Source organism: Pipistrellus hanaki (genome assembly GCF_964339955.1).
Source record: "Pipistrellus hanaki genome assembly, chromosome: 16".
Taxonomy (NCBI): Eukaryota; Metazoa; Chordata; class Mammalia; order Chiroptera; family Vespertilionidae; genus Pipistrellus; species Pipistrellus hanaki.
This window is the reverse complement of record NC_140518.1, coordinates 14,839,727-14,864,513: the sequence shown is the minus strand read 5'-3', so window position 1 is coordinate 14,864,513 and position 24,787 is coordinate 14,839,727. Positions and strand designations below refer to the sequence as shown.

Sequence of the window (24,787 nt, the reverse complement as noted above, 5' to 3'; positions counted from 1 at the left end):
TGCACATTTCCCAATACAAAGTTCTTGTAGCTCTTTTCAAACATTTGCGTGTGACAAGGTAATAGTCCTTAAACGTAGATAAACAAAAAGATTATAAACCACACCTGTGTTTCTGTGGCTACCCAGAGTAACCACCATTGAGTTTGCAAACATATACTTTGAGTTGGCTTTTTTTTTGTTTTTGTTTTGTTTGTTTTGGGTGTTGATCTTTTCATGCTGATGAGCGGATCTCTATTCTCAGTTCAATGCCTACCAGTTAGTCCGTAAATAAGTAAATAAACAGTGCCTTTGCCTGTCTTCACTTAAGGGTCTGGGTCTCAGAGACGCCTCCAGTTGTGCTGGATTCTTGTCTGGGGGCTCACTTGTCCAATTTTTCTCCCCTCTTTTTTAAAAAAGTATTTTTTAAAAAAATTGACTTTAGAGAGTAAGGGAGGAGAGATAGAAATATCAATGATGAGAAAGCATCATTGAGGGTCTGCCTCCTGCACGCCCCACACTGGGGATCGAGACCACAATCCAGACATGTGACCTGACTAGGAATCGAACCGTGACCTCCTGGTTCATAAGTCAACACTCAACCTCTGAGCCACGCCCGCCAGGCCTCTCCCCTTTTTTAGCAGCAGTCACCCGCCTTTCAGAAAGCCAGAACCCCAAACAACTGCGGTGATAGCCACTCTGCTGAGCCCTGCAACTCAGTGTGGGAAGAGGAGCTGGTGTGGGTGGGACCCAGGGTCCAGGCTGAGTGTCCACACTGACTGTAAGGCCAGGCAGAGCCTCAGCTCCCCCAGACACACACACACACACACACACACACACACACACCCTGAACCCTGGCAACTTGGAAACCTGGGCCCAACACCCCCATCAGCCTTCTCCAGGACAGGCCCACCCCATCCGCAGGAAGGAGAATGTGGGACGTGGAGGGGGACTGTCACAGAAGCTGACAGTCACACCAGTGTGAGGAGTGAAAGGACAGCCACGCCCGCCCGGGGCCTCCTGGAGCAGAGGGGGCAGGGAGGCTCAGGGGAGGTGACCCTGGAGTGGGCGGAGTTGGATTCCAATGGGTGAGCAGGGAGGCATCCCGGGCGGAGGGAACAGCATGGACCCAGATCAGAGGCAAGAAACGGTGCAGGATGCTGGCTGAGGGGCCAGGGGAGGAGGCAGGGGCTGGGTGGGCCCACCGCAGACCACAGAGGGGCCCGGACTCCACGCCGTAGGGGCCCAGGAGAAATCACCAAAGGTACACTCAGGCCAGACAGGGCGGGGCTGAGGCCGAGAGACCGGCGAGGAGGCCCCTGGAGAGAGGAGGAAGGCCTGGTGTCCCCGAGGCCATCGCTCAGCCCCTCTCAGGCCCCCAGGTTCCGGTTGGAGAGGTAGCAGTTTGTGTTGCATTCAATGGACTCTGCCTCTTGAAACATTCCTTTCTCCCTGACCGCCCTCCCTCCGTGTCTTGCCCACAAACAGGATGGCCAGGAGGCTGCCGAGAGAGTCCCGTCTCCCCGTCCCAGGCCCCCCGAACGGCGTCCGCGGGATCCGTGTGTTAGTTTTATTTCCATTGCTTTGGTCTATACAAAAAACCAGTAACCAAAAACGTCAAGCGATAACAATAACACTCCCAGGGGCCTCCCCGGCCTCCACACCCGCGGGCAGGAGGGGCGGGGGAGGCGGAACAGGAAGGGGAAGAGAAAGCCCCTCACCGCACACCAGAGGGGTCAGCCAAGAGCACTTCTGGGGTCAGCCAGGGCGGCGTGTGGGCGGGCCGGGGTGAGGAGCCGTCCCCAGGGCTCCCGGGTGGGGGCCCAGGCCCCGGGGCGTCCGGGGAGGGGAGCGGGCAGGGGTCTGGAGTGGGGACTCACGCTCCACGTCTTCCCGGACGGCCCCTGAACTTGTCAGGAGAAGCTTTGGATCCTGGGGCCTCAGGCCTCGCACCCGGGTCTCCGGGACCCCGGGGGCTCAGGACAGCCGGTGGGCGGGGCACAATGAGAAGATCGGGCCCAGAGAGGGAACCAGAGCCCGGCGGGCCCAGGCGGCTGGAGGCGGGCGGGCAGCCAGCGCAGGGAGGGGGGCCGCTGGAGGAACAGAGTCTAAAGCTTTAGTGCCAGGGCCACGGGGTGGGGCGGGGCCGGGGGCCGTGGACCCACAGCCCGGAAAAGCAGGAGCAGATCATCATCCCAAGAAAGACCCTACGGAGGCGCGGGGTTCGGCAGGAAGTCAGGGCCCCGGTCCCCCGGGCTCAGGCACTTGGCTGTCTCGCCCCGTCGTCCGCGCAGAGCCTCTCCGATGAGGAGCCGCCTGGGGGTGGGCAGGCACAGAGCTCAGGGCAGGGCCGTGTCCCCCGAAGCTCGCATCACCCCCCACCACCACCACCACCCACAGGAGGGGCCGGACGCCCCACCCAGCGAGAGAGAGCCGGAGGCAGGTTTCCCTGGGGGAGCTCCATAGCAAAAGGGTTCCCCCCAAAAGGAGCCAGGGTTTCCATAGGAACGGGAGCGGGCCCAGGAGAGAGAGGACGGAGGGGAGGCGCCATACCGGGCGCGGCGGCTAGGCCAGCATGTGGTCGGCGGTGGGGTAGGGGGGCCGCAGGCCCTCGCTGTAGGTGTCGATGGGGTAGTCCCCCTCCATGTCCATGTGCATCTCCAGGGGGTCCAGGGGCATGTCACTCGAGTACATGGGGCGGTAGGTGGGGTCCATGTCTGGGGAGGAGAAGGGGGCTCTGTCCGGGGTCTGCGGGCCACCCTGTGGGGGAGCCCTCAGCCCCCCCTCACCCCCCCCCCCCCAGGGCCTGGCCCGCCTCCCTAACGCCCACGTCAGAGACCCGGACAGGAGGGCGTGTGGAGGCCACACAGCAGCTGCCCCGGTCCCGCAGACAGAGTGCCTCTCCCTCCCTCACTCCCCGGCCCCTCCCCGCCCTCCAGGCCCCAGCACCCTGCACACACTTACCATCCGCATAGGGCTCGTTGATGGGGATCATGCTCTGGGCCTGAGGAGGGGGACAGAGAGGCAGTGAGGGAGGGGGGAGGGCAGCTAGAGACGCTGCCATAAAGGGGCCGGAGGAAGAGGGAGGTCACCAGAGGGAAGCTCCTCTGCCTCAGGCACCTCCGCAGGGGCGGGAGGTCCCCGTTCATGCTCGGGGCACCCACAGGACAAGGACAGCCCTCGGAGGGGAACGGAGGGGGAGGATGGAGGCCAGGTGCCGGGAGCAGCCCCAGCCAGGATCAGGGCAGCCAGGAGCCTCCGGAGAACCGCTGTGCAGGCTGGAAAAGGCACTCCGCATGGTGCATCAGCTCGGACAAAATCACATCGCCCTTTGAGGCCTGGCCGGCGTGGCTCAGGGTGGGCGCGGTCCTGGGCACCCAGGGGTTGCCAGTGTGATTTCCGGTCGGGGCACATGCAGGAGGCAACTGAGGATGAGCTGCTCTCACATCAGTGCTTTCTCTCTCTCTCTCTCTCTCTCTCTCTCTCTCTCTCTCTCTCCCTCCCTCCCTCCCTCCCTCCCTCCCTCTCTCTGCCTTCCTCTCTCTCTAAAAATCTATTAAAAAAATCTTTAAAAAAAACATCCATAGATGGTTCAACCTACGCTTTCCATCTCCTGAGAAGCGTCACCCATGACTCAACTATAAAATAAGAACCTATGCCGAAACCGGTGTCGCTCAGTGGATAGAGCATCGGCCTGCGGACTCAAGGGTCCCGGGTTCAATTCCGGTCAAGGGCATGTACCTTGGTTGCGGGCATATCCCCAGTAGGGGGCGTGCAAGAGGCAGCTGATCGATGATTCTCTCTCATGGATGTTTCTAACTCTCTATATCTCTTCCTCTCTGTAAAAAATCAATAAAATATTTTTTATTTTTTTTTAAAGAACCCATGAAGCAGCCAGACGGCGGGAGCCCCATCCAGTGCTGTCCCCGGGGCGGCCCCTGTCCGGCCTCAGCGCCGCCGGCGGGCACTCACCGCCTCCCAGGCGGCGGGGTCGTGCTTGAAGAGGGAGTTGGTGAGCTCCACGGACACGCGCTTGCGGTAGTCGGGGTTCTTGTCCTCGGAGATGCGGAACAGGACGGCCGCGGCGTAGGTGGCTGAGGGAGGGGAAAGGCCGGTCAAGCCCTCCTCCGCCCCCGCCGGGGCTCAGGCCCGGCCCCTCCGCCCCTCCCCGCTCACCGGTGCCCTCATTGCCCCTCCGCCCCTCCCCCTCACCGGTGCCCTTGTTGCCCCTCCGCGCCCTCCCCCCTCACCGGTGCCCTCGTTGCCCCTCCGCCCCTCCCCGCTCACCGGTGCCCTCATTGCCCCTCCGCGCCCTCCCCCCTCACCGGTGCCCTTGTTGCCCCTCCGCCCCTCCCCGCTCACCGGTGCCCTCGTTGCCCCCTCGGTGCCCTCACTGCCCCCTCCGCGCCCGCCCCCTCACCGGTGCCCTTGTTGCCCCTCCGCGCCCTCCCCCTCACCGGTGCCCTCGTTGCCCCTCCGCCCCTCCCCCTCACCGGTGCCCTCGTTGCCCCTCCGCCCCTCCCCCTCACCGGTGCCCTCGTTGCCCCTCCGCCCCTCCCCCTCACCGGTGCCCTCGTTGCCCCTCCGCCCCTCCCCCTCACCGGTGCCCTTGTTGCCCCTCCGCCCCTCCCCGCTCACCGGTGCCCTCGTTGCCCCTCCGCCCCTCCCCCTCACCGGTGCCCTCGTTGCCCCTCCGCCCTCCCCCCTCACCGGTGCCCTCGTTGCCCCTCCGCCCCTCCCCCTCACCGGTGCCCTCGTTGCCCCTCCGCGCCCGCCCCCTCACCGGTGCCCTCGTTGCGGGAGTGCAGCAGCTCCATGAGCGGGGCGGAGGCGCCCTCGGCGTCGATGGCGTCGGCGGCCTCCTTGTCCTGGGCCAGCTCGCACAGCACGCCGGCCGCCACGCGCTGGATGTTCTCCACGGACGAGTACAGGAGCTGGGCGGGGCGCAGGGCGGGGTGAGGCCGGGCAGCACCCGCAGGTGCTCTCCGCCCCCCTCTGTGGAGTCACCCCACGCTCACAGAGAAAGTGTGGGCATTCTAAGAAACGCACGAAGAAGCGGGAAAGAAAGCCAGCCACCCAGACAGCCTCTGGGGGGACACCGGCGTATCGCCCCAGGGTTTTATTCTAGTCGCCCCTAGAGCCTACTTTCTTCATCTGACGGAGCATAAAGCGTTTCCTGTGTGATCCACAGACTTTCCCTAAAACTGCCTGAGTTCACGTGGAAACTCAAGAGAGAAAGAGAATGCTGCAAAGCAAAACCACCACCACAAACACACACACACACACACACACACACACACACACACCCCGGCCCCTGGACCCAGCGCTGCCCGCCTCCGGGTCAGCAGTGGGAGGAGCAGGGGCTTGGGGACCTCTCCCGCCCCCTGCCCAGACTCACCTGCACGAACAGCGGGATGGTGTTGAGCCGGAAGATCTCCATGCGGTTCATGGGGTCCCGGGCGAGGATGTGCAGGGCCCCGGTGCAGCCCTCCACGATCTCCTCCATCCTCACGCCGTCCTGCACGAGAGAGAGAGAGAGAGAGAGAGAGAGAGAGAGAGAGAGAGAGAGAGGAGACATTGGGGCATGGCCACAGGGGTTGCTAGGATGTGGCCTCACGCCCCCCAACACTGACAGGCCTCACTGGTCCCTGGAGGGGCACCCGCTGCCACCCGCCTCCCCAGCATACGCTCACGTGCACACGCATGCTCAGATGCACACACATGCTCACGTGCACACGCATGCTCTGAGGACGGCCTGACCCCCAGGCGGGCGGCCCGGGCACCGCCAGCTCGCTCACCGTGTAGGGCTGCTGGGTGCCCGCAGCCACGTGGCGCTGGGCGTCCTGATGGGCCTTGACCAGCAGCTGGACGAGGCGGGGGATGACGGCTGCCTCCTGCAGTGGGGCGTGGTTGGCTGGGCACAGGGCCAGGTTCCTGATCAGGCCGATGGTGGCCTGGCAAGAAAGGGGTCAACAATCAGGGTCACTTCTGTGTATCTGGAGGACCCCAGTTTCCCAGCTCATCTCCTCCTCCCCTATCCTCTCTCTGGGCCCTGGCGGACATGGGTGTGCTGGGAGGTCTCCCAAGAAGGAGACCACCCCAGCGCATGTCTCTTATTCCATAGGATCTGTGGGTTCTCACCTGTCTAACGTCTAACTCTAACAGCCCCTGCTAAAATAACACCCCAGCCCGGCCGTGTGGCTCAGGGGCTGATTGTCAAATTGTGAACCAGGAGGTCATGGTTCGATTCCCAGTCAGGGCACATGCCCAGGTTGCGGGCTCAATCCCCAGTGTGGGGTGTGCAGGAGGCAGCCAATCAATGATTCTCTCTCATTATTGATGTTTCTAGCTCTCTGCCCCTCTCCTTTCCTCTCTGAAATCAGAAAAAATATACGTTAAAAAAGAAAAATAAAATGATACCCCATTCCAGAGCATTCCGCCAGCCCCCATGCCTTGACCCTCACCCTTATTCCTTCTCTTAACATGCCTCTGCTCCCCACCCCCTCCAACTGGGAATCAAACCAGCGACCCTCTTGGTTCATGGGTCAGCACTCAACCACTGAGCAACACCAGCCGGGAATTATGAACCTTTAAGAAATGTACATAATCACTTAGAGTCATTCTTACTTGTGCTGTTAAACTAAAATTTAGCCAATGGCAACTGGCCTCCTGAGAAGGCCCCACCTTCACACCCTGGACTCCCTGTGGCTGATACCAGGCGTCCTCCAGAATCCGCTCTGTCCCTGTTAGCATCACTCCCGAGCTTTAGCAGACACCGGCCCCCTGACACATGACACATCGCCAGCCTCCTTGCACTTGGATGCAGCCAACTGATCAAATTCTAGGATGTGGGCTAAACTGGCAGGTCCGACAGCCTGCTCACCGCTCTCCTCCCACTGCATTTTCTAACAATTTCTCTTATTGAGGGCCTGAACGCCCCTGTGGGGATGATAACGCCCAACCATTGGTGTGAGACCCTCTAGGGTAAGAAGGGGGCTCCATGGACGAGCAGCAACACCCAGGAGCTTGTTAGAAAATGCAGAAGCTCCCCTCCCCTCGAGGCCTACCGAGTCAGAACCTACAGTTTAATGAGACAGCCCAAGGTGGTCATGTGACTAGGAAGACTCTGAAGCACTGTCTTTGGGGATGGCTGAGCAACAAGAGAGAAAGATTCTGGGTCTCAAACTAAACCATCCCATGGGGAAAGAATTTCTGCTTATTGAGGGCCTCTCTGTTACAGCAGCTTTGCCTGTACCGATACAGCACCTCGTCCTCATACAGAGCTCCTTCCCTGGCCTGGCCCCCTCCGCGGCAGTGGTGGCGGTACCTTGACCAGGGGCCACTGGTTGGGCTGGTTGAGCAGCTTGACGATGGCCGGGATGCCGTAGTTGAGGCGCACGGAGTTCTGGGCCATCTCGGCCTCCGGGTGGCGGCTGGTGAGGTGGCGCAGGGCACAGACCGCGGGCTCCGTGATGTCGTCCTTGTCGCCGGCGCGCAGGATGGCGTGGATGAGCGCCTCCACGCCGCTGTTCTGCGTCACCAGCGTCTTGTTCTTGCTGTTGTTGCAGGTCAGGTTGGACAGCGTGCCCGTGGCACAGGTGAGCACGTTGACGTCGTCCACGCTCAGCTGGTTCACCAGGACCTTCAGCACGCTCTCCAGGCCCTCCTGGGTCGGGGTCGGGGTCGGGGTCAGAGAGGCAGTGATGAGTGCTGGAGACTCCCAGCCGCTCCCAGGCATGCCCAGGGGAGCGCCATGGCCTGATGGCTGATCGCTATGGGCCCTGCCGGTGTGCCAGGGAGCCCTCACCCTGTGACCCTGCGCACGCCTGTGAGGGCAGAGCTCTCCTGCGGGGCACTGAGGCTCAGGGAAGGTAAGTGGCTTGTCCACGGAGCTCGGCTAGTGGCCAGATCTGAGCCCCGGCCTGTGTCTCAGCTCCACTTCCTTCCTCCAGCCGCCCTGCTCCTTCTCTGCATCCTCTGCCCCGGCAGAGCCCCACCCAGGCTGAAGGAGGCCCCAGGTCAGGAGGAAATTGGGGTCCCTGCCTCAGTGGCCAGCTGGCCCATTTTTACATGCTTCTACCTTTCTGGGCCTTCACGCTGCTCCCTCAGCGATCCCCAGGCCAAATCTGCTCTCAGGAAACTCCCCTAACCCAGCAACCTCTCTCTCCCAGGGGTGCCCCGTGGGCCTGTGGTGGCCCAGGAAGACCCAGGCTCTGGGGACAGACAACCCTGGGCTCACCTGCCAGCACCGCCACTTCTCAGCTGGGACCGAGGGCCCTACCTGACTTCCTGAGCCTGTTTCTTCATCTAACCAACCCGTCCCGCACTCCACCTCAAGTTAAAAGGGTGAGCAAGACCATGTCCGGCAGTCCCGCACACGGCGGCGCACTGAGCACCTGCTGGCGGGCTCTGAGGAGAGTCAGGCTGGAAGGAGGGGCCGGGAGGCTTGTCCTGAAACTAGTTTTTCTTAAGTTGTGTTTTTAGCCACTGGGCCCTCAAGCTGTTTGTTGACACCTGCTGCTCCCCGCCTTGGGGCCTAGGTCAGACTGTGACCCTGATCCCCCTCTTCCCCCGGAAACCCAGCTTAGAAAAATCAGCCCCCCGCTATCGATTCCCCTTCCAGAATTCTTAAGGGGGACTAGGTCCTTAAGCTAAAGGGATGAGGGTCAGGGTCCTCCAGCCTCGGCCACAGCACTGCAAGATGTAGAGGCCTCCCCCCGCCGGCTCCCGAGGTCACACTCCTGGACAGGAGGCTAGACGTGGTGAGACAGGAGGACAAGGGGGCTGCTGAGGCGAACCCAGGCCCGGACGTTTCCCTCACCTGCTTGGTGGCCACGTCTGAGAGGTTGCGCAGGGTCCAGAGGCAGTTCTGCACGAGGCGGGGGCTGTTGCTGGTCAGGTGTTTGCCCAGAGCCTGCATCCCGCCTGGGGGAGAGGGAGAAACAGGGGTGACATCAGCCACAGGGGAGCACAGTTGGCTGAGCCTGGCCTCTCGCTAGACAGGGCTCCACCTGGCCCTCGACCACACGGCCGCCCCCGCCCCGCACTCACCAGCCTCCACGATGGCAGGCTTGTTGTTGGGACACACGGACAGCACCTTGAGCACGCGGCTGGTGGTCCACAGGAGCTTCTCGTAGCTGTAGTTGCGCATGATCTGCACCAGGGCCTGGGGTCCCCCATTGGCCAAGATGATGAGCTGTGGGGAGCAGGGGAGAAGGAGTGTGAGACAGATGGGGACCATGACAACGGACAGGGAGGGGAAGGGGGCTCACGGAGCTGCCATTACTGAGCTTCAGATAAAACCTGAATCAACGGTGTGACTATCCAATAAGCCAAAATCGTGGAAAAAGGGTAATCCACAATGCTGACAAGGATGAGGTGAAACTGTGCTAAAAAACATCACCGCTGACGGCATGGTAAGGTACAATCATTTTGGAAAGCAACCTGGCAATCAGGATAAAAGCCTAGGAATGTTAAAACCCCTTGGCCCTGATGATGAAAAACCTTCCATTCTTTGGGGAAAGCTGTGTGCCTGAAGATGTTCATGACAGCATTGTTCACAAAGGTGGAAAATCAGCCCGGCTGGTGTAGCTCAGTGGTTGAGCGTTGACCTATAAACCAGGAGGTCATGGTTTAATTCCCAACCACGGCATGTGCCCTGATTGCAGGTTGGACCCCCGAGTGTGGGGCGCGCGAGAGGCAGCCAATCAGTGACTCTCTCTCACCATTGATGTTTCTATCTCTCTTTCCCTCTCCCTTCCTGCCTGAAATCAATAACAACAACAACAAAACAAAAACAAAAAAGTGGAAAATCAGGAATAATTCAGATGCCCTTCCTCAGAATCAAGTCTGGAGCCTCCACTTACTGCAATGCTGTTTACCATTCTAGAGGATAATTTTGGAGGACAGATGCACAGATGCGTAGACATCTGCTATGACTCCAGCTACGTACAAATATACCCACAGGACAGCCCTGGAGGAAGCACATCGAGATAACACCGGCTGTGTGAGGATAATGAATGTTTTTCTTTTCCTTACACTCAAAATAAGACCTATGATGAAACATGCATGGCTGCTCATACATGTCTATTTAACCTACAGACGGCCGGGAGGCGTCGGTCCGGGGCTGCAGCTGGACAGACGGGGCCGGAAGGGGGCCGCGGGCCGTGGCGGGGGGAGGGGCCCACCTTGCTCTCCTGGTTGCCGTAGGCCAGCAGCTGCAGGCAGTCGGTGGTGATGGCCAGGAACTTGGGGTTGTTCTTATTGAGCAGAGGCACCATCTTCTGCAGCCCGTCGGCCAGGCGCACCGCCATCTTGGCGCCCTCCTGGTAGAGCAGCAGGTTGTGCAGTGTGGTGATGGCGTAGAACAGCACCGACTCCACGGGCGAGCTGGGGTGGCGGGCGGGGGCTCAGGGTGAGTCGGGTCCGGGGGGCCTGGCCTGAATACAGGCCGCCTCCCCCAGGAAGCCCTCCCCAGCACCCACACCCCCATGGAAACAGCCCTCTGCTAAAGCCTCATCGTCCCCTCTGCCCCGCCCACTTTTGTGCACACAGCACCTCTCCCCTCCCCGCTGCGCCCTGGTCACCTCCGGCTCCTAGGCCCCCAGCCCGGGCTGAGCAGGGAGTAGTCCATTACCTGCCCCTACCATATAGAGTAACTACCCCATAGAGGGCCACATGCCTTCTGGAAGGGGCTCAGAAGGGAATAGGGTCAACATCTACCCTCAAGGAACTCACAGCCTGGCCCTGAGCTGAGGGGAGGGGCCCATCAGCACTGCAAGGCCCAAAAGACACAGGGAGCGTGCTGGTCCCTCCCTTGGATGCTCTTCCCTTCACCGGCAGCAGCTCCGGGAGGTCTGGGCCGTCTCAGACACACCTCTGCCCTGGGCTACACTGCAGCCTCATTACATGAGCAGCTAAGAAGTGCCCAGCTAGCTCAGTCGGAAGAGCATGAGACTCTTATAGGAGCAGCTAAGCACCGAGACTGGGCGGGGTCCTGCCCCTGCACATAGTAGGTGCTCAGTCAACGCTGTATGGAAGCCCCGGGGGAAAGGGAGGGACAAGGCCAAGGGCGGGAGGCCCCAGGCCCTCCAGGGAGCAGGGGTGGCTGGCTACCTGAGCATGCGGACCAGGGCGGGGATGCCCCCGGACTTGAAGATGGCGAGCAGCCCCTCGCGGTGGTGGGAGAGGTTGTGCAGGATGCTGGTGGTGCAGCGGGCCGTGTCCAGGTCGCTGGTGTTCTGCATGGTGCGCACCACGGCCGCCACCAGCTGGGGCGAGCCCATCAGCGCCCGCCTCGAAGCCTCCTTCTTCGACAGCTGGTTCACGATCATGGCCGCCTTCGTCACCACCACCTGGGGAGCGGGGAGGGGAGGGCAGACGTGAGCACATGGGCCAGGTCCAGCTGCCCCTGTGAAAACGTGGTCACCAAAGACCCATTCACAACGCTCAGCGGGACCCCGGTCAGACTCTTCCCTACCGACGGGGCTCCAGGTCTAAGACCGCCCTCTATGCCAGCCCTCCCCTGTGGACCCCCGACCTCTCCCGCCCTCCCCCCAGCCAGGCCCCTCACGGACCGGATCCTCGTCGTTGAGAAGCTTGGTGAGCTCAGGCAGGGCCCGCGTGGCCAGCTCCGCGTCGTCCTGGTAGTTGATGAGATGCACGATGGCCGACTTGAGCAGCTGGGACGGCTCGGCCAGCCGCTGCAGGTTGGTGGTCTGCCCCTCCACCTGGGTGGCCAGCAGCAGCGAGCTGTCCTCTCCCGTCATGCCGGGGCACATGGCCTCCCGCACCCGCTTGGCTCGGGCCGTGGTGGACATCTGGTACTCCAGGTCACCTGGGGACCAAAGGGCAGGGCTGAGCCGCAGGCGGCCGGCTGGCCGGGGAGCGGGGAGCAGGGCAGGCTGTGCACACAGCCCGGTGACTGTGTTCTCTGGGCTGCCTCCTAGCCCGCAAAGGCCCAGCACACCACTGACGGTTCCGCCTCTAACCAGTTTGTGCAAGAGTAGGTCTTCCTTTCCCTGGCTTCCCTCCAGCACCCGGGAGAGGGCACCACCGCCCCAGTCACAGCATCTGTAAAACGGGTCCCCACCTGTCCTGTCCACCACAGGGAATTCTTAGAACTAAATGAGATCAGAGCTGTGAATAAAAGGAAGGATTCGTGTGTGAGGCACATCTGTAAAGTGGAAATAATAATATAATAGTATTTGTCTTGACCCTGGTTGGTTAGAGCATTGTCCTAATGACGCACATCTCACTACAGAAATGTTAGTGATTCTTCTTCTTATTATTATTAATAGGAATAGCTGACATTTTTTTTTTGAGTGTTTATTAGGTACCTGGCAGGGAATTAAGCATTTTTCTTGTATTTCCTCAATCGTACAACCCTACAAGGTAAGTACTATTTTTTAAAAAAATATTTTAATATAGTTAATAAGATTTGATACTGATATATTTTTTTAAAATTTGTATTTATTGATTTCAGAGAGAGAGAGAGGTCCATTTCTTATTCCACTTACTGATGCATTCACTGGTTGATCCTTGCATGTGCCCTGACCGGATAGGGAACCCACAACCTCAGTGTATCAGGACAACAATGCTCTAACCAACCAGGGCCAAGATAAATACTATTATTATTCCCGCTTTACAGATGGAAACACTGAGGCCCAGAGATGATGAGACCCAAGCAGGGACCTGCACTCAGACAATGTGACTCCAGAGCCCCAACCTCAGCTCTGCGTCCCGCCCTTAACAACCAGGTGAAGGTCGGATGAGCCAGCCTGGTTCTCCTCAACCCTGAAATCTCATGATTCTAATTACACCCTCATCCTCGCCACCGGAGGCCACGCTCCCATTACACAGACAGGCAATCGAGGCACAGAGGCCGGAGACACCCGGGGAGGAAGTCAGGAATGAGGGTTTCGGAGAGCAGGAGGCGGGTTCTGGGCTCCGACCCCAGATTCCACCTGCTGGGTGGACCTGGGAGTCCATGGTCCTGGCCAGGGTCCTGTCGCCCCGGGGAGAGGAGGCCGCTTCCACCCTCCAATTAATCAGGGAGGAGACGTGGACACGGCCTTCCCGCCCGAATGCTGGCGGGGCATCCCCAGCCCTAAGCAGGCTGGTTACTTCACCACCTGACCTTGGCCCACCTCCATGTGCGCCTTCCACATGCCAGCCCGGCCCCTCCCGCCCCCACCAGGAGCCCTCAGGCTGAGAACGGCACCTCCTCTGTCAGACTGGGGGCTGGAAACCTGCCTCCCCATCGAACCTGAAGGTCCTAGAACAACAGGACTCTGATTCCCACAGTCCCCGGGTCCCAAAGGGCATAGTGACGCCTCTTCATCATGCCGTAACTGCACAGAAGGCAAGGTCCTTCAGACTGACTGGCAGGGTCTGTGCCTCCCCTCCATTCTAGAGGTTCACGAAGAAGAATCTGCTTCTTCCCAGATGGGGGCCTGTGCCTCCCCCTCAGACCAGGGGCTCCTGAACTCGGCCTCCCGCTGCCCTGACCCCCCTCCAGGGCCCAGCCCGGTTCTCCGCGGGAGGAGGGATTCCCATGGATAGTCCCCAACCTTGGCACTGCGGCGCCCCCTGGGTGTAGGTCGTGGTCTTCTTGACCGTGTACTGGCGCCCGCAGGCCTCCTCGTCCTCCATGATGCCCTTGCTGCTGACGGAGGGCACGCCGGTGTTGGCGCCCGAGTGGATGCCCGAGTCGTAGGTGTACGTCTGCTGCCACTCGGTCACCTTGATGGGCTGTTCAATCAGGTTCATCACCTCCATGGTGGCTGCTGGGGACACAGAGGAAGGACAGGAGGTCAGCTGGCCCCAGAGAGGCATCCCCATTGGCTGGCCCAGCCCCTGGCTTCCCCAGGCCCTGCCCGTTACCCCTTCCTCCTACCACAACCCCAAGGCCTCCGGGGGCTGTGGTGGAGGGAGTGGGGGCAGAAGGGCCCCAGGCCCAGGGAGGGATACCTTCCCACCCGGGGCCTCCAGCAGCTTCTGGGGTGCCCGCAGGCCCACCCACCCACTGGGGCGCCCTGGGAAAGGCCGCTGCACCGCCCCGAGGCGGCTGCACCAGAAACCGGTTGGTCAGACAGGGAAGCAGTCAGACAGGTTTCTCGGGAAAGCCAAGGAGGCTGCTGGGAAGCCAGAGGCGCCCAGGATCCCTCGGGATCTCACTTTCCTGCAGGATCACAAGTGGCCTCCAAGGTCCAGGGCCTGAGATCCCCCCACCTCTCCGACACCCCAGTTCCTGGAAAACTTTTCCCTGAGTTCTGAGTCCCACCCACCGTTTCAAATGCCAGCGACATGCTCCCGGGGCAGTTCGCCTGTCTGCCGAGCCTCATTGTCCCCATCTGTGAAATGGGGTCGTGCCACCTCCCTAGCAGGCTGTTGTGAGGGCCCAGCATGGTGCCTGGCTCACAGTAGGCACCGATGTTAGTGGCAGTGGCCGTGTGTCTGCCCACCTCCTGGCCTCCGGGAGCCCAGGCCAGGGATAGGCAGAGAGGCAGGCCTCGGGTGGCCACCGCCATTCCAGAGCCCCTCCCTCTCTCTGCAGAGACCCGGGGCACGTGGATTCGTGAAGAGCGGCCCTACTGTGTGCCAGGGAGGTGCAGTCCCACTTGCTGCCTGGCTCCCTGTCTTGGGAACTGACCCAGGGAGTCAGCGCCCGGGAGGAGAGGCCGGGGAAGCTGTGCTCCAACAAGGGCCGCCCTCGTGCCAGGCCTTTCGCTAATGCGCCACCCTGCCAGGCAGGTTTCGTGGCACAAGCTCTGTGTCCCCATCCACAGGTGTGGAGACTGAGGCTCCACCGGGCGAGGTGGCACGGCAGAGAAATGGCGCAGCCGGGACCAGGCCCAGGCGTGCGTGACACCCAGTGTGCGTGCGCGGGCTCTGCACGCCCAGGGTGCCCTCAGCCAGCAGGCAGAGCCCGGGCTGGTCCACCCGTGAGACTGGGCAGCACCCAGCACCTCAAACCTGTTGTGTCGGGGACCGGTGAGCAGGAGGGTGGGGTGGCCGGCGCACCCGGCCCCACCCAGGAACAAAGATCACCAGGGATGTGTCTCCCCAGCGAGGCCTGGCGGGTGCCACCCTCCAGGAGGAAGGGATGACACATGTCCTTCAGGCCTCACTCCCTTTTATGGTGACACCTGGCTCCTACCCCGGGCCTGAGCACACCTGGACAGGCAGAGGCAGGAGCCAGACCCGCTCCCACCACCTCCGTCCCCTCCTCCCTCCCCCTCTCCCATCACGTCAGCCCCAGTGACTCAGAGTTTCGTGCTGATAAACAGAAGCAGGCCCACAGTACCAGACAGGCGGCTCGGTGCCACCGGCGGAGCCAGCTGCTCCCCAGGCACTGACCAAGTGTGGCTACACCAGAAGGAACCCCCACCCCAGCCCATGCCCAGCACCTGTGCCTCCTCTGGAGAGAGAAGAGAGAGGAGAGTCCGGAGAAGCAAGCCCGTCTTGGAACCGGGAGCAAGGGTGAAACTGCACCAGGAAGTGAGCGGCGTTAACCCTCTCAATGCCACCTGGCGGGGAGGAGGGCGGACACCTGGATGCCGAGCCTCAGTCAGATCCACTCAGGATGGGCTGGGCACCTCGAACCCCGATCAGTAAACACACCCCACGACTGGAGCTGGAAACAGCCGCCTGCCTCTGGGGCTCCCGGGCCTCCCCCAGAACTGCAGGGACATCCCCCCACCTGCCCAGTGCCCACAGGGAGCAAGCACCAAGGTCAAGGCTGGCCCCGGGAGGAGGGTTTCCTCAGCAGGCCCCTCCCCCCATCAGCCCCGGGGGACACAGAGGTCTCAGGTCAGAGGATCCCAGGCAGAGAGGGCATCTGCTTCCTTTCCCGCCTCACCCTTCCCTCCCAGCAGCCCTGCAGGTGTTCTGTTATTCCCAATTCCCAGGTGAGGAAATGGAGGCTCCACGTTGAGGAAATGGGGTGCCTCACTGCAGACCGGCCTCCCGCCCCCAAACAGGGGATCCAGGGGAAGAGGGACCCCCGGGGTCACGGGGAGAGGGCCAGACACACAGCTGCAGGTGGGGGCGGGGAGCTGAGCCCCTCCCCCGGGGAGAGGCGGTGGGCCAGGCCGAGGGTGCTCACAGTTGCGGCAGAGCAGCGGCTGGGAAATCAGGAGGCCCGGGTTCCAGCCCCAGCTCCAGCACAAACCTGCGGAGTGTCCTTGGGCAATTATTGTCCCTCCGCGCGCTGCACGCCCAGAGAGGGCCCAGCTGGCCTCAGAGGAATGTGATGTTTAAGATTCTGGGAACAAGGAAGCAGAATTCCCACGACAGACAGAAGGCTGGGGGTGGGCAGCGCTGGGAGCATTTCTGAGAGGACACACACTCCAGGGCGCTCCTCGCTCCTCGAGGGCGGGTCCTGGGGAGGGAGAGCTATTCCTCAGACGGAGCGTCAGACCTCAGACGGGAGCGGAGCCTCAACCAGCCGCACCTTCCTCCCCACTCCTCCCCGAGAGAACCAGGAGATTCTCCCACGAGGGAGAAAGTGCCGTTCCTGCAGTTCCCAGGGTGCAGGGGCCGCGCCCTGCTGGCCTCCTCCCTCCCTTTCCCCCTGGAGCGAGACCTGCCCCAGTGCCCCCGACACAACAGGGGGGGGGGGGCGGGCGAGACAGACGGGCCCTGCCCGGGTGCCCGGACACAGCCGGGCAGAGCCAGACACGGGCGGGTCTTGAGCTGAAGGGGGAGCCTTTGTTCTCAGCAGCGCGCTCTATTCTGGGCATCCCGGGAGCAAGAGGGCAGCGCGGAGCCCCAGTGGGGGGTGGGGGCAGCAGGGGCAGGAAGAGAGAAGACGGCCCCCGAGAGGCGTGGGACGGAGCCTCCCCCCACACAGGCCCGCACGGGGCAGGGTCTGGAGGAAGCAGGAGCTGCCTTGGGCATACTCTGCCCTTCATCCCTGCTTCCTCCTTGGCACGGCCAACCCAGCAGGCGGGCCCTGGGCACCCAAAATCGAGCCTGCCCTGGCAGAGTGTGGCCCAGCCCCGCCATTAAGTAGAACTCCCACCCGCGCCCCGTCGGGCTCCTGCCCCTGGCTCCCCACCAGCGCGCTGTCCGTGCGGGGCACGGCTGGCGGGGCTGCAGGACACGAGAGGGTGGACGCAGGACAGGAAGGGGCCAGTGGCCGGAACCGGGCTCAGACACACTGCGCTGGAGGACAGAGGAGCAGGGCCCCTGGAGGCCCCTTGGGCCAGGAGCCAAGCCCTTTGCAGACTCAAATCCTGGACTCAGACAGCGAAGGAGAGGAGCTGTGGGCAGCAGGGGAGCCTGGGGGTGAGGCGAGGGCTTCAACCCCAGGCCTCCCAGACCATGCGCCCTTGGGCAGGTCACTCCGTGTCCTGAAACCTCAGTGTCCTCCTCTGTGAAGAGGAGGTGACGGTGCTACTCACTCACCCCCTTCTCCAGACCATCGTGTGAACCAAACACAACTGCCCGGAGGCCCGCTGTGGACAGGAAAGGCCCAGGCAAGCACCCTTCCGTTAAGGAAGCAGAGATGGATAGAGCGTCGGTCTGCGGACTGAAGGGTCCCGGGTTCGATTCCGGTCAAGGGCATGTACCTTGGTTGCGGGCACATCCTCAGTGGGGGGCGTGCAGGAGGCAGCTGGCCGATGTTTCTCTCTCACTGATGTTTCTAACTCTATCCCTCTCCCTTCCTCTCTGTTAAAAATCAATAAAATAGATTTAAAAAAAACAACACTAACTTTAAGAGAGAGAGAGAGAGAGAGAGAGAGAGAGAAGGAGGGAGTGATGGGAGAGGAGGAGGCCAGCAGAGAGGGGCCTGGCAAGGCAGCCAGCAGCCAGCCTGCTCTTTGGGACCCAGGACCTGAGCCCCCTGACGAGGGCTCACGGGGTGCTGCCTCCCAGGCCAGGCCAGAGCCCCTGGGGGGGTGGGACGGGGTGAGGTGGGGGGGGACGGGGCGGCTGGGAAGGCAGTGCGCTGGGAGGGAGGGCTGCCCGCTCCAGTCACATGCGCGGCCTCATGCAGGCGGGTGGTGGGGCCGGTCAGGCGTGGACATTCCCCACATAGCAGCCCCAGGGGAGAGCGCCCGGCAGGTCCCCGCCCCCGCCCGCCCCTCCTCCCGGTGTCTGGCTCCAACCGAGCTTTGGCCAGCAATGCCGGTGGAACGGACTCTAGAAAGTACAGGGCCGGACCAGGCTTTCCCTGAGGGCCCTGCTCCCCCTCAGGCTTCCCGAGGAGGCCCCTCCCCGCAGGAGCTGTAGCTGCCCCAGGAGACTGGGCACTGCAGTGGGCAGAGCTAGATGCCCCCAGGAGACTGGGCACTGCAGTGGGCAGAGCTAGATGCCCGCAGGAGACTGGGCACTGCAGTGGGCAGAGCTAGATGCCCCAGGCGACTGGGCACTGCAGTGGGCAGAGCCCGGAGTGGGAGCTGGGTACGGCCAGGCCCGGGGACAGAAGACAGAAGCCCATCTGGAGCTTCGGGAGCAGAACCCTCGCTTCCTGCCTGGAGGACACCCAAGCGGTGGCCGGGGGCCGGGCCAGGGGTCAGGCCGCCCCAGCTGCCGTTTGTTTTCTTCCTCCTGGGCTCCCGCCCAAAGCAAACAACCGGGGGCGGGACAGCGAGGCGGCCCGGGGAGAGGGACATGCCAGGCCGAGGCTCGCCCCGGAACCTCCGGGCTCCCCGGAGAGGGCTCTGCTGGGGGCCCTGAGGGGCAAACCCCCAAACTGGCCGAGGACCCCACACCGGGCCTCCCGGGATGGGAAAGCACCGCGCGGCCTCAGGCGACAACACGTCAGCGATGCATCTCCACACACATGTGCCCGTGCGCCCTTCGCCACGCCAGGGGCTGGGGTGGCCCGATGGCCACAGCCGGCGTCTCCCCGCAGGTGCCACTGGGCTTCATGCAGCACAGATGGCGCCTGGCCCTCTCCTGGGGCGGCAGGGAAGCCCCACTGCCCGTTCCCTGTTCGGGGTTTGCTGGGGAGAATGAGGCTCGGACAAAGGCTTGGCTGACTTTTGGGACCGTGTACGGAGCGTGAGATGATCCAGATCGAGGCTACGAAGCTGAGGAAAGCAAAGGAGAAGGAATACTCCCGTCGCTGCCTCCAAGGAGTAGGGTTGTGTTTTGTTTTTTTTTCTTCCCTCGCAACTTTTTCTAACTTCCCAACTGTTTTTTACCCCAGGCCCAGCCCGGGTCCCAACTCTACCCCCGGGCCACCACTCCGGGGAGATAAGAGTCCCCAAGTCTCCCTCGGTCTCCATAGTGAGGAGAAAACAGGCCGGTGACCCCACACTTGGCAGGTCACAGAGAGCTGAGCTCCTGCTCCATCGCGGAGGTGCCCTGGGGCTGAGCGAGGGGAGCGGCCAGCGGACTTTCTCTCGGGCCTAAGAGGCCCCTGGACATGGGGCGGTGCCACTCCCCAGACCGCCACCAGCTTCAGGCCTGTGCCCAGAGAGAGCCTGGGGCACACCCGATGGCCAGCCCCAGCCACACGCCTCCTTCTCTTCCGGGGTGGCCGGGCCGGCGGGCGCTCATGGGCACTGCCCTCAGGCCAGGCCTCTTTCCCCCCAGAAGACAGGAGGCTGGGAGTTTCCCCCGGGACCCCAACAGACCAGATTCACCCCAGAGGGTGACCGCTGCCTGGCCTCCCTCCTGGGGCAAGAGGGTCCTCCCGGCTCCCTCGGATGGGGCCCTGCTTCACCCTCCAGAGAAGACTCAGCTCTGAGCCTCCACCTCTCCCTCTCCCTCCCATCGGCGGCACAGAAAGCCCTTCCTCCTGTCTGACCTCACCCCTTCGCGAAGCATCCGTCCCCTGTCGCTCTTGGGCCCGCAGAAATGACAAACTGCAAGCCCCTCACCCTCTGTGTAGCCGACAGGCGGGCCTGAGCCCCTTCTCCTCTCATCACGTCTCTTCAACCTCCTCTTCTCCGACACCAACAATCCTGGTCCCCTCCTGCCCTCGAGGGATCTGGAAGCCCAGTGCTGGAAGGCTCAGGTCGAGGACACGATTTCCCAGGCCCGATCTGGGGTCAGATGCCAGGTGGACAGTGAGAGGACAGTGACACCAGCCCGTCCTTCAGGGACCACGGCCCCATCGCCAGAAAGACCCTCCCGGCAGCAAAGAAACCCTCCTGCAGCCCCCGAAGTACAGCCTCTCCTCGCCCCAACGCCGCCTGGCAGCACTGCCCACGCCAGGCCAGCAGGACGCAGGCCCAGTCTGAATCCGACTCTCACTTCTCCCCCCTCCAGGGAGCGCACCCCTTCATCTGGGCAGAGGCCCCGGCCCCCACAAAGCAGGCAGCTCCCACTTCCCACACGGGGACAAGCCAAGAGGCGGAAGCAGCAGCTTTGACCACTGCCCTCCTCTCCCCACCTCCAACCTCCTCCGCATCCCCCACAGACCCCAGCCTTGGGGAGAGCTCCCCCCCTCTTCCCTAGAAACTGAAAACCAAGCCACAGGGGAGGTTTGAGGGCCGCAGGCAAGGCCATGAGTCACCCCCACCTGGTTAAACCTGCCCCCACCTTCACCGCCCACGCGTACCTTCTGGGGTCCTTCCGACGTCTCCTTTCCCAAAACCCCTGAGCAAAGGCTCTCAAAAAGGAGTGGCAGGCCAAAACCAGTGTGGCTCAGTGGATAGAGCTTCGGCCTGCGGACTGAAAGGTCCCAGGTTCGATTCCGGTCAAGGGCATGTATCTTGGTTGCGGGCACATCCCCAGTGGGGGGTGTGCAGGAGGCAGCTCATCGATGTTTCTAACTCTCTATCCTTCTCCCTTCCTCTGTGTAAATAATTAAAAAATAAAACAAAGGAGTGGCAGGAAAAACTTCCCAGAGCCACAGTGGGGCAATACACCAGGGTGGGCTCTGGGTTTGGATTCTCCTTGTGCAACCCTGGGCAGGTGACTTAACCTCCCCGCGTTTCCATTTCCGCACCTGCAGAACGGGGTCACGGGACCCGCCTCCAGGGCCGGGCGTCAGGACTGAGTGAGAATAGCTAATGGGAGCGCTTGGTATCAGTGCAGTCCTCCCTTGCTTAAGTTACCGTTTATCGAGGACTTGCTGGGTAGCCAGGCTCATTCCCGTTTTACCAAGGAGGTCACTGCGGCTCAGAGAGGTAAAGTGACTCGACCAAGGAGGGATAAAGCTAGGATTCAAACCCCGCTCGGGCCAAGTTCAAACCCTGAGCTCAGAGCAGTCCCCCTGTGACACTCTCCAACGGACAGCCCTTCTGACGACGAGTCTGTTGTCCCACCTTATTCAGCGGCCGCTCCTCTCCTTCTCCCGCCCAGGCCAGGCCCAGCCCTGACCGTCACTCCTACAGGTGCCTTCTCCGAGCCTCGGCCCCAACAGAAGCTCCAGAGGGAATGGGGTGGAAGAGGAGGGGGGGGGACCGAGGGAGGAAGGACAGGAAAGACTCCAGTCATCCAAGCCGGGGCTTGATCTGCAAGCAATGACTAATTGGGTGCCTACTCCCGCTCCCTCCACTCCCATCCAGTGAGGAGCCGGTTTCCACCAGCCACCTCCTAGCAATCCCCTCTCAGAATTATCTTTTCATCACCGCCACAAACCAGATTAGCTAAACCAACCATTTCACCAGCCTAATTACGACGCCTTCCCCTCCTCCACGCTGGCATCCAGAAGAGGGAAAACAGGTTGTTTTGCCCAAATTCCATGCCCTTGCGGCTCCCCACAGGAACACCACCCACTGGAGCAGAAGTGGGGTGGGGAGGAAGGTGGGGTACCCTCCATGGGGGTGTGACCCCCGCCCCCACTCTTCCATCCACAAACGGGGTAGGTCTTGACTGAGTCAGGACAAGCAGCCCTGATCTGCCCCCCACCACCACCCCCCATTCTTCCCTTCACCCAGCTCTCACACTGCCCCTGCTCCCCAAGGAGGCTGGGCTCTGAGTCCCGCAAAAAGGCCACACGTCAGGCTTTTTAGAAAACCAGTGCTGGGAACTCGGTGGGGACCCCCACTCTGGCCCGGGGAAGGGCACTGGGAAAATTGGGGGGGGGGGGGGAGAGGCACTTAACGCAGCTCCACCTGGAAACCCTTTCCCCCTTCTGGAAGCCTTCCTCTCCCACTTTCCCCACCAAACTCTCCCGGGAGAGAGGGAAGGGGGGAAAGGACAGCAAAGGCCTCCAGAAGGACTGCACCTCCAACATCCAGAAATCGAATGGAGATCAAGCCCCATGATTCGGCGACCTTCGGCCTCAGTGACCAGCCAGCTCAATAAAGTGGGGACGGGCGGGGGACGGGCGGGGGGGGGGGGGGGAGGCCAGAGCAGACGCTCCCCCCACGCACGCTCCCCCCACGCACGCTTCCCCCACGCACGTCCTTTGGCCGGGCCCTGCCCCACCCCCATTCCTGGGGAGGGGGCCGAGCTTGGGCGGGAGCCACGGCTCAGGCCTCCAGTGAGGGGGTGTGGTGGTCCCCGGAGGCAGGAAGAGAAGGAAGAAGCTGCTTCCCCTTCGGCCCACCCCACCCCCTCCTCAGGCCCCAGGGGCCCGGCAAACAGGATGGAGCTGGAGGCAGGGGGAGGAGAGGGTCAGAGCGCCAGCCCTGGCCCTGGATCGGCTGGCCAGCTGGGGACAGGGCTCTGCTCCATGAAGAGGACCCCGTAAACGTGGGGTAAGCCCTTGGCGAGGAGGCAGAAAAGCTGCCCTGGATACTTGTCCCGTAAAGTTTGTCCATGAGAGATGAGAGAGGAGGGGAGCCCTCCTGCTCCCCTGTTCACACTCTGGAAGCCGCAGCTCCTGGATTGTCCACCCAGGAGCGACCCCTCCGCCCAGACCAGACCCCCTGTCCGGGCCACGGGTGCCCCATACCGGCTGGGCTTGGAGCTGGCCCTGCAACAAGTCCCACTGCCATCCCACCACTCCCCGCCTCCGCCGGTGAGCCCGGCCCGGCGCCGCAGGTCCAGAGCCGCTGGGGCTCCGGGGCTGGAGGCCCGGCCTCGGGGCGCCGGGGACTCACCTGCCCGGCCGGTGGGGCCCGCGCCGCCGGGGAAATGCGCGCTCGGCCCCCACCGTGGGGCGAGCAGGGCACAGACAATAGGGCCCCACCCAGGCCTGAGGGAGCGGGGAGGGAGGGAAAGCCGGGATGACGCGCGAGGTGGGGTGTGGGTGGCCCGGAGAGACCGGCGGCAGCAAGTTTCCCAAACAGCGAATCCCTCACCGGAGCGCGCCCCGGGACAGAGCGGGAGGAGGAGCAGGTCACCGTCTCTCCGGCGAGAGGCAGGGACGCGGCGTCGGGCGGGTTCGCGGGTCCCGGGGAAGGCACCTGCCCGGCCCCTTCCCGCCCTACTCGGATCCCTGGCTCCCGGAGCCCGAAAGCGCGCTGGGCCCTCGCCTCGCGTCCCCTGAGGTCGCCGCGCCCCGGACCCCGGCGCGCCCCCTGCCGCCGGTGCAGGGGGACGCTCCCTGGCTCCCGCCCTCACCTGCCTGCCCTGCAAGAGACGGAGGACTCGGCCACCCGCCGCCCTTCCCTCGCCCCGGGGATACCTGCTGCGATCGTCCGCACCTGCGGGGGGAACCTGGCCGGGCCGGGCTGCGCTGGGGTCGGGCCGGGCTGGGAGCCGGCGCGGGTGGCGAACTGCGCTCTGCAAGCTCGGGCGGCGGCTGCTCCGGACTCCGGCCAAGGCAGCAACTCAGTCACTGAACAAAAGGCGAAGGGACCTGACAGCCAAGCCACGCCCCTCGCCCCTCGAAGCCCCGCCCCCGAGGGCGACGCCCACCCGCCGGTGCGAGCTCACTGGCCGCCTCGCCTGACTGTCCCGCCGGGGGGCGGGGCCTCGCCCCCAGGCCTCGTCCCCGGCCGCCTATGTTTATCCACCGGCCATTGGCCCCAGGGACTGCCAGTCGGCTCTGGGGACGGCCTCCCACGTGAGGTTCCATCCTGACGCCGCACCTATTGGCAAGTATAAGGTTACTTCCTCCCGATTGGGCAAGGCCCTGTCAGTAAGCCTAAGGGACGGGCCAATGGGAGGGATGGGGCGTGTCTTGCCCCACCCTACCTCTGAGCAGGTAATGGACTCAGTGCTCTCCCCCTCCCCCTACCTGTCCAACAGGTGAGTCAGGGGGCGCCATGGGAAAGCACAAACGCCTTCCCAGGCCAGCCAGCTCAGCAACTCGGCGTCAGCTATGATGCTTCTCTCTGCTTATTCACTCTTGCCACAAAGTCTCAATAACATTTTTTGCACAGGATTTCATAGGCTTTCTGCTGCTGGGCCGGGATTTGTTTCCCCAAAGATGGAGCGCCCGTGAGATGTAGAATAAAAACACCGACGTTTGGGTTTTGCCTCTTAGTAGTTGTTTCATTTTAGACAAAGTTACTTCATTTTTCACCCTGTTTCTCCTCATCTGTAAAATGGGTACATTCGCTATATCTCTCGCTCAGCTGTGTGTGGGGGGATGAAATGAAGTAAGGTTTGTAAAATCACTGGGACGACCGCTAAATGCTAGAATTTAAATGAATGGTATGGTGTTGTTTTTTTAATTCTCATGACAATGCTGAGAAAGCATGAGGACAACAAAATGATCCTCATTTCAAAGATGAGGAAGCTGAGGTACAGAGAGGTCACTCGCCTAGAAAATGGCACATCCCTCTGGGCCATATAAGGATGTGGAGGAGATTCTGTTCTCTGTTCAAACTTGGCCTTTTCCTCTGGGGGCCCCTTCCCCCCGAAACCGGTTTGGCTCAGTGGATAGAGCGTCAGTCTGCGGACTGAAAGGTCCCGGGTTCGATTCTGGTCAAGAGTATATACCTTGGTTGCGGGCACAGGTGTGCAAGAGGCAGCTGATCGATGATTCTCTCATCGATGTTTCTAACTC

The 24,787-nt window shown here is 62.3% G+C and overlaps 2 protein-coding genes across 5 annotated transcripts in view; both read right to left on the bottom strand.

The window, feature by feature from the left end:
- LOC311610822 (NADH dehydrogenase [ubiquinone] 1 beta subcomplex subunit 3-like) overlaps positions 1–24,787 on the bottom strand; it is a gene marked incomplete at its 3' end in the record, with an annotated part of 78,586 nt that overhangs the window by 6,266 nt on the left and 47,533 nt on the right. The window lies entirely within an intron of this gene.
- JUP (junction plakoglobin) lies at positions 1,533–23,725 on the bottom strand. 4 transcript variants are annotated; one of them, XM_084862496.1, is made up of 15 exons: positions 23,459–23,725; positions 13,548–13,763; positions 11,553–11,812; positions 11,092–11,330; positions 10,164–10,365; positions 9,028–9,172; positions 8,798–8,901; positions 7,304–7,642; positions 5,775–5,930; positions 5,375–5,494; positions 4,760–4,910; positions 3,949–4,070; positions 2,941–2,980; positions 2,530–2,693; positions 1,533–2,292 (listed from the first exon to the last, which is right to left on the bottom strand). In XM_084862496.1, exons 2-14 carry the CDS (start codon positions 13,753–13,755, stop codon positions 2,542–2,544), a joined length of 2,238 nt encoding a protein of 745 aa, XP_084718622.1. In that variant the 5' UTR covers positions 13,756–13,763; positions 23,459–23,725; the 3' UTR covers positions 1,533–2,292; positions 2,530–2,541. The 4 variants fall into 4 exon arrangements, with proteins under 4 accessions (XP_084718622.1, XP_084718623.1, XP_084718624.1 ...); XM_084862497.1 differs by having other exon boundaries at positions 23,478–23,623; XM_084862498.1 differs by lacking the exon at positions 23,459–23,725 and adding an exon at positions 23,133–23,299.

What these genes read in the sequence shown, in the direction of transcription:
- JUP (XM_084862496.1), bottom strand. Translation starts at nt 13,755, where the DNA reads ATGGAGGTGATGAACCTGATTGAACAGCCCATCAAGGTGACCGAGTGG. An exon ending in GCACCCAGCAGCCCTACACG is followed by an intron (nt 5,495 to 5,774) that starts GTGAGCGAGCTG and finishes TCTCTCGTGCAG; the next exon opens with GACGGCGTGAGGATGGAGGA. An exon ending in CCATCCCGCTGTTCGTGCAG is followed by an intron (nt 4,911 to 5,374) that starts GTGAGTCTGGGC and finishes CGCCCCGCCCAG; the next exon opens with CTCCTGTACTCGTCCGTGGA.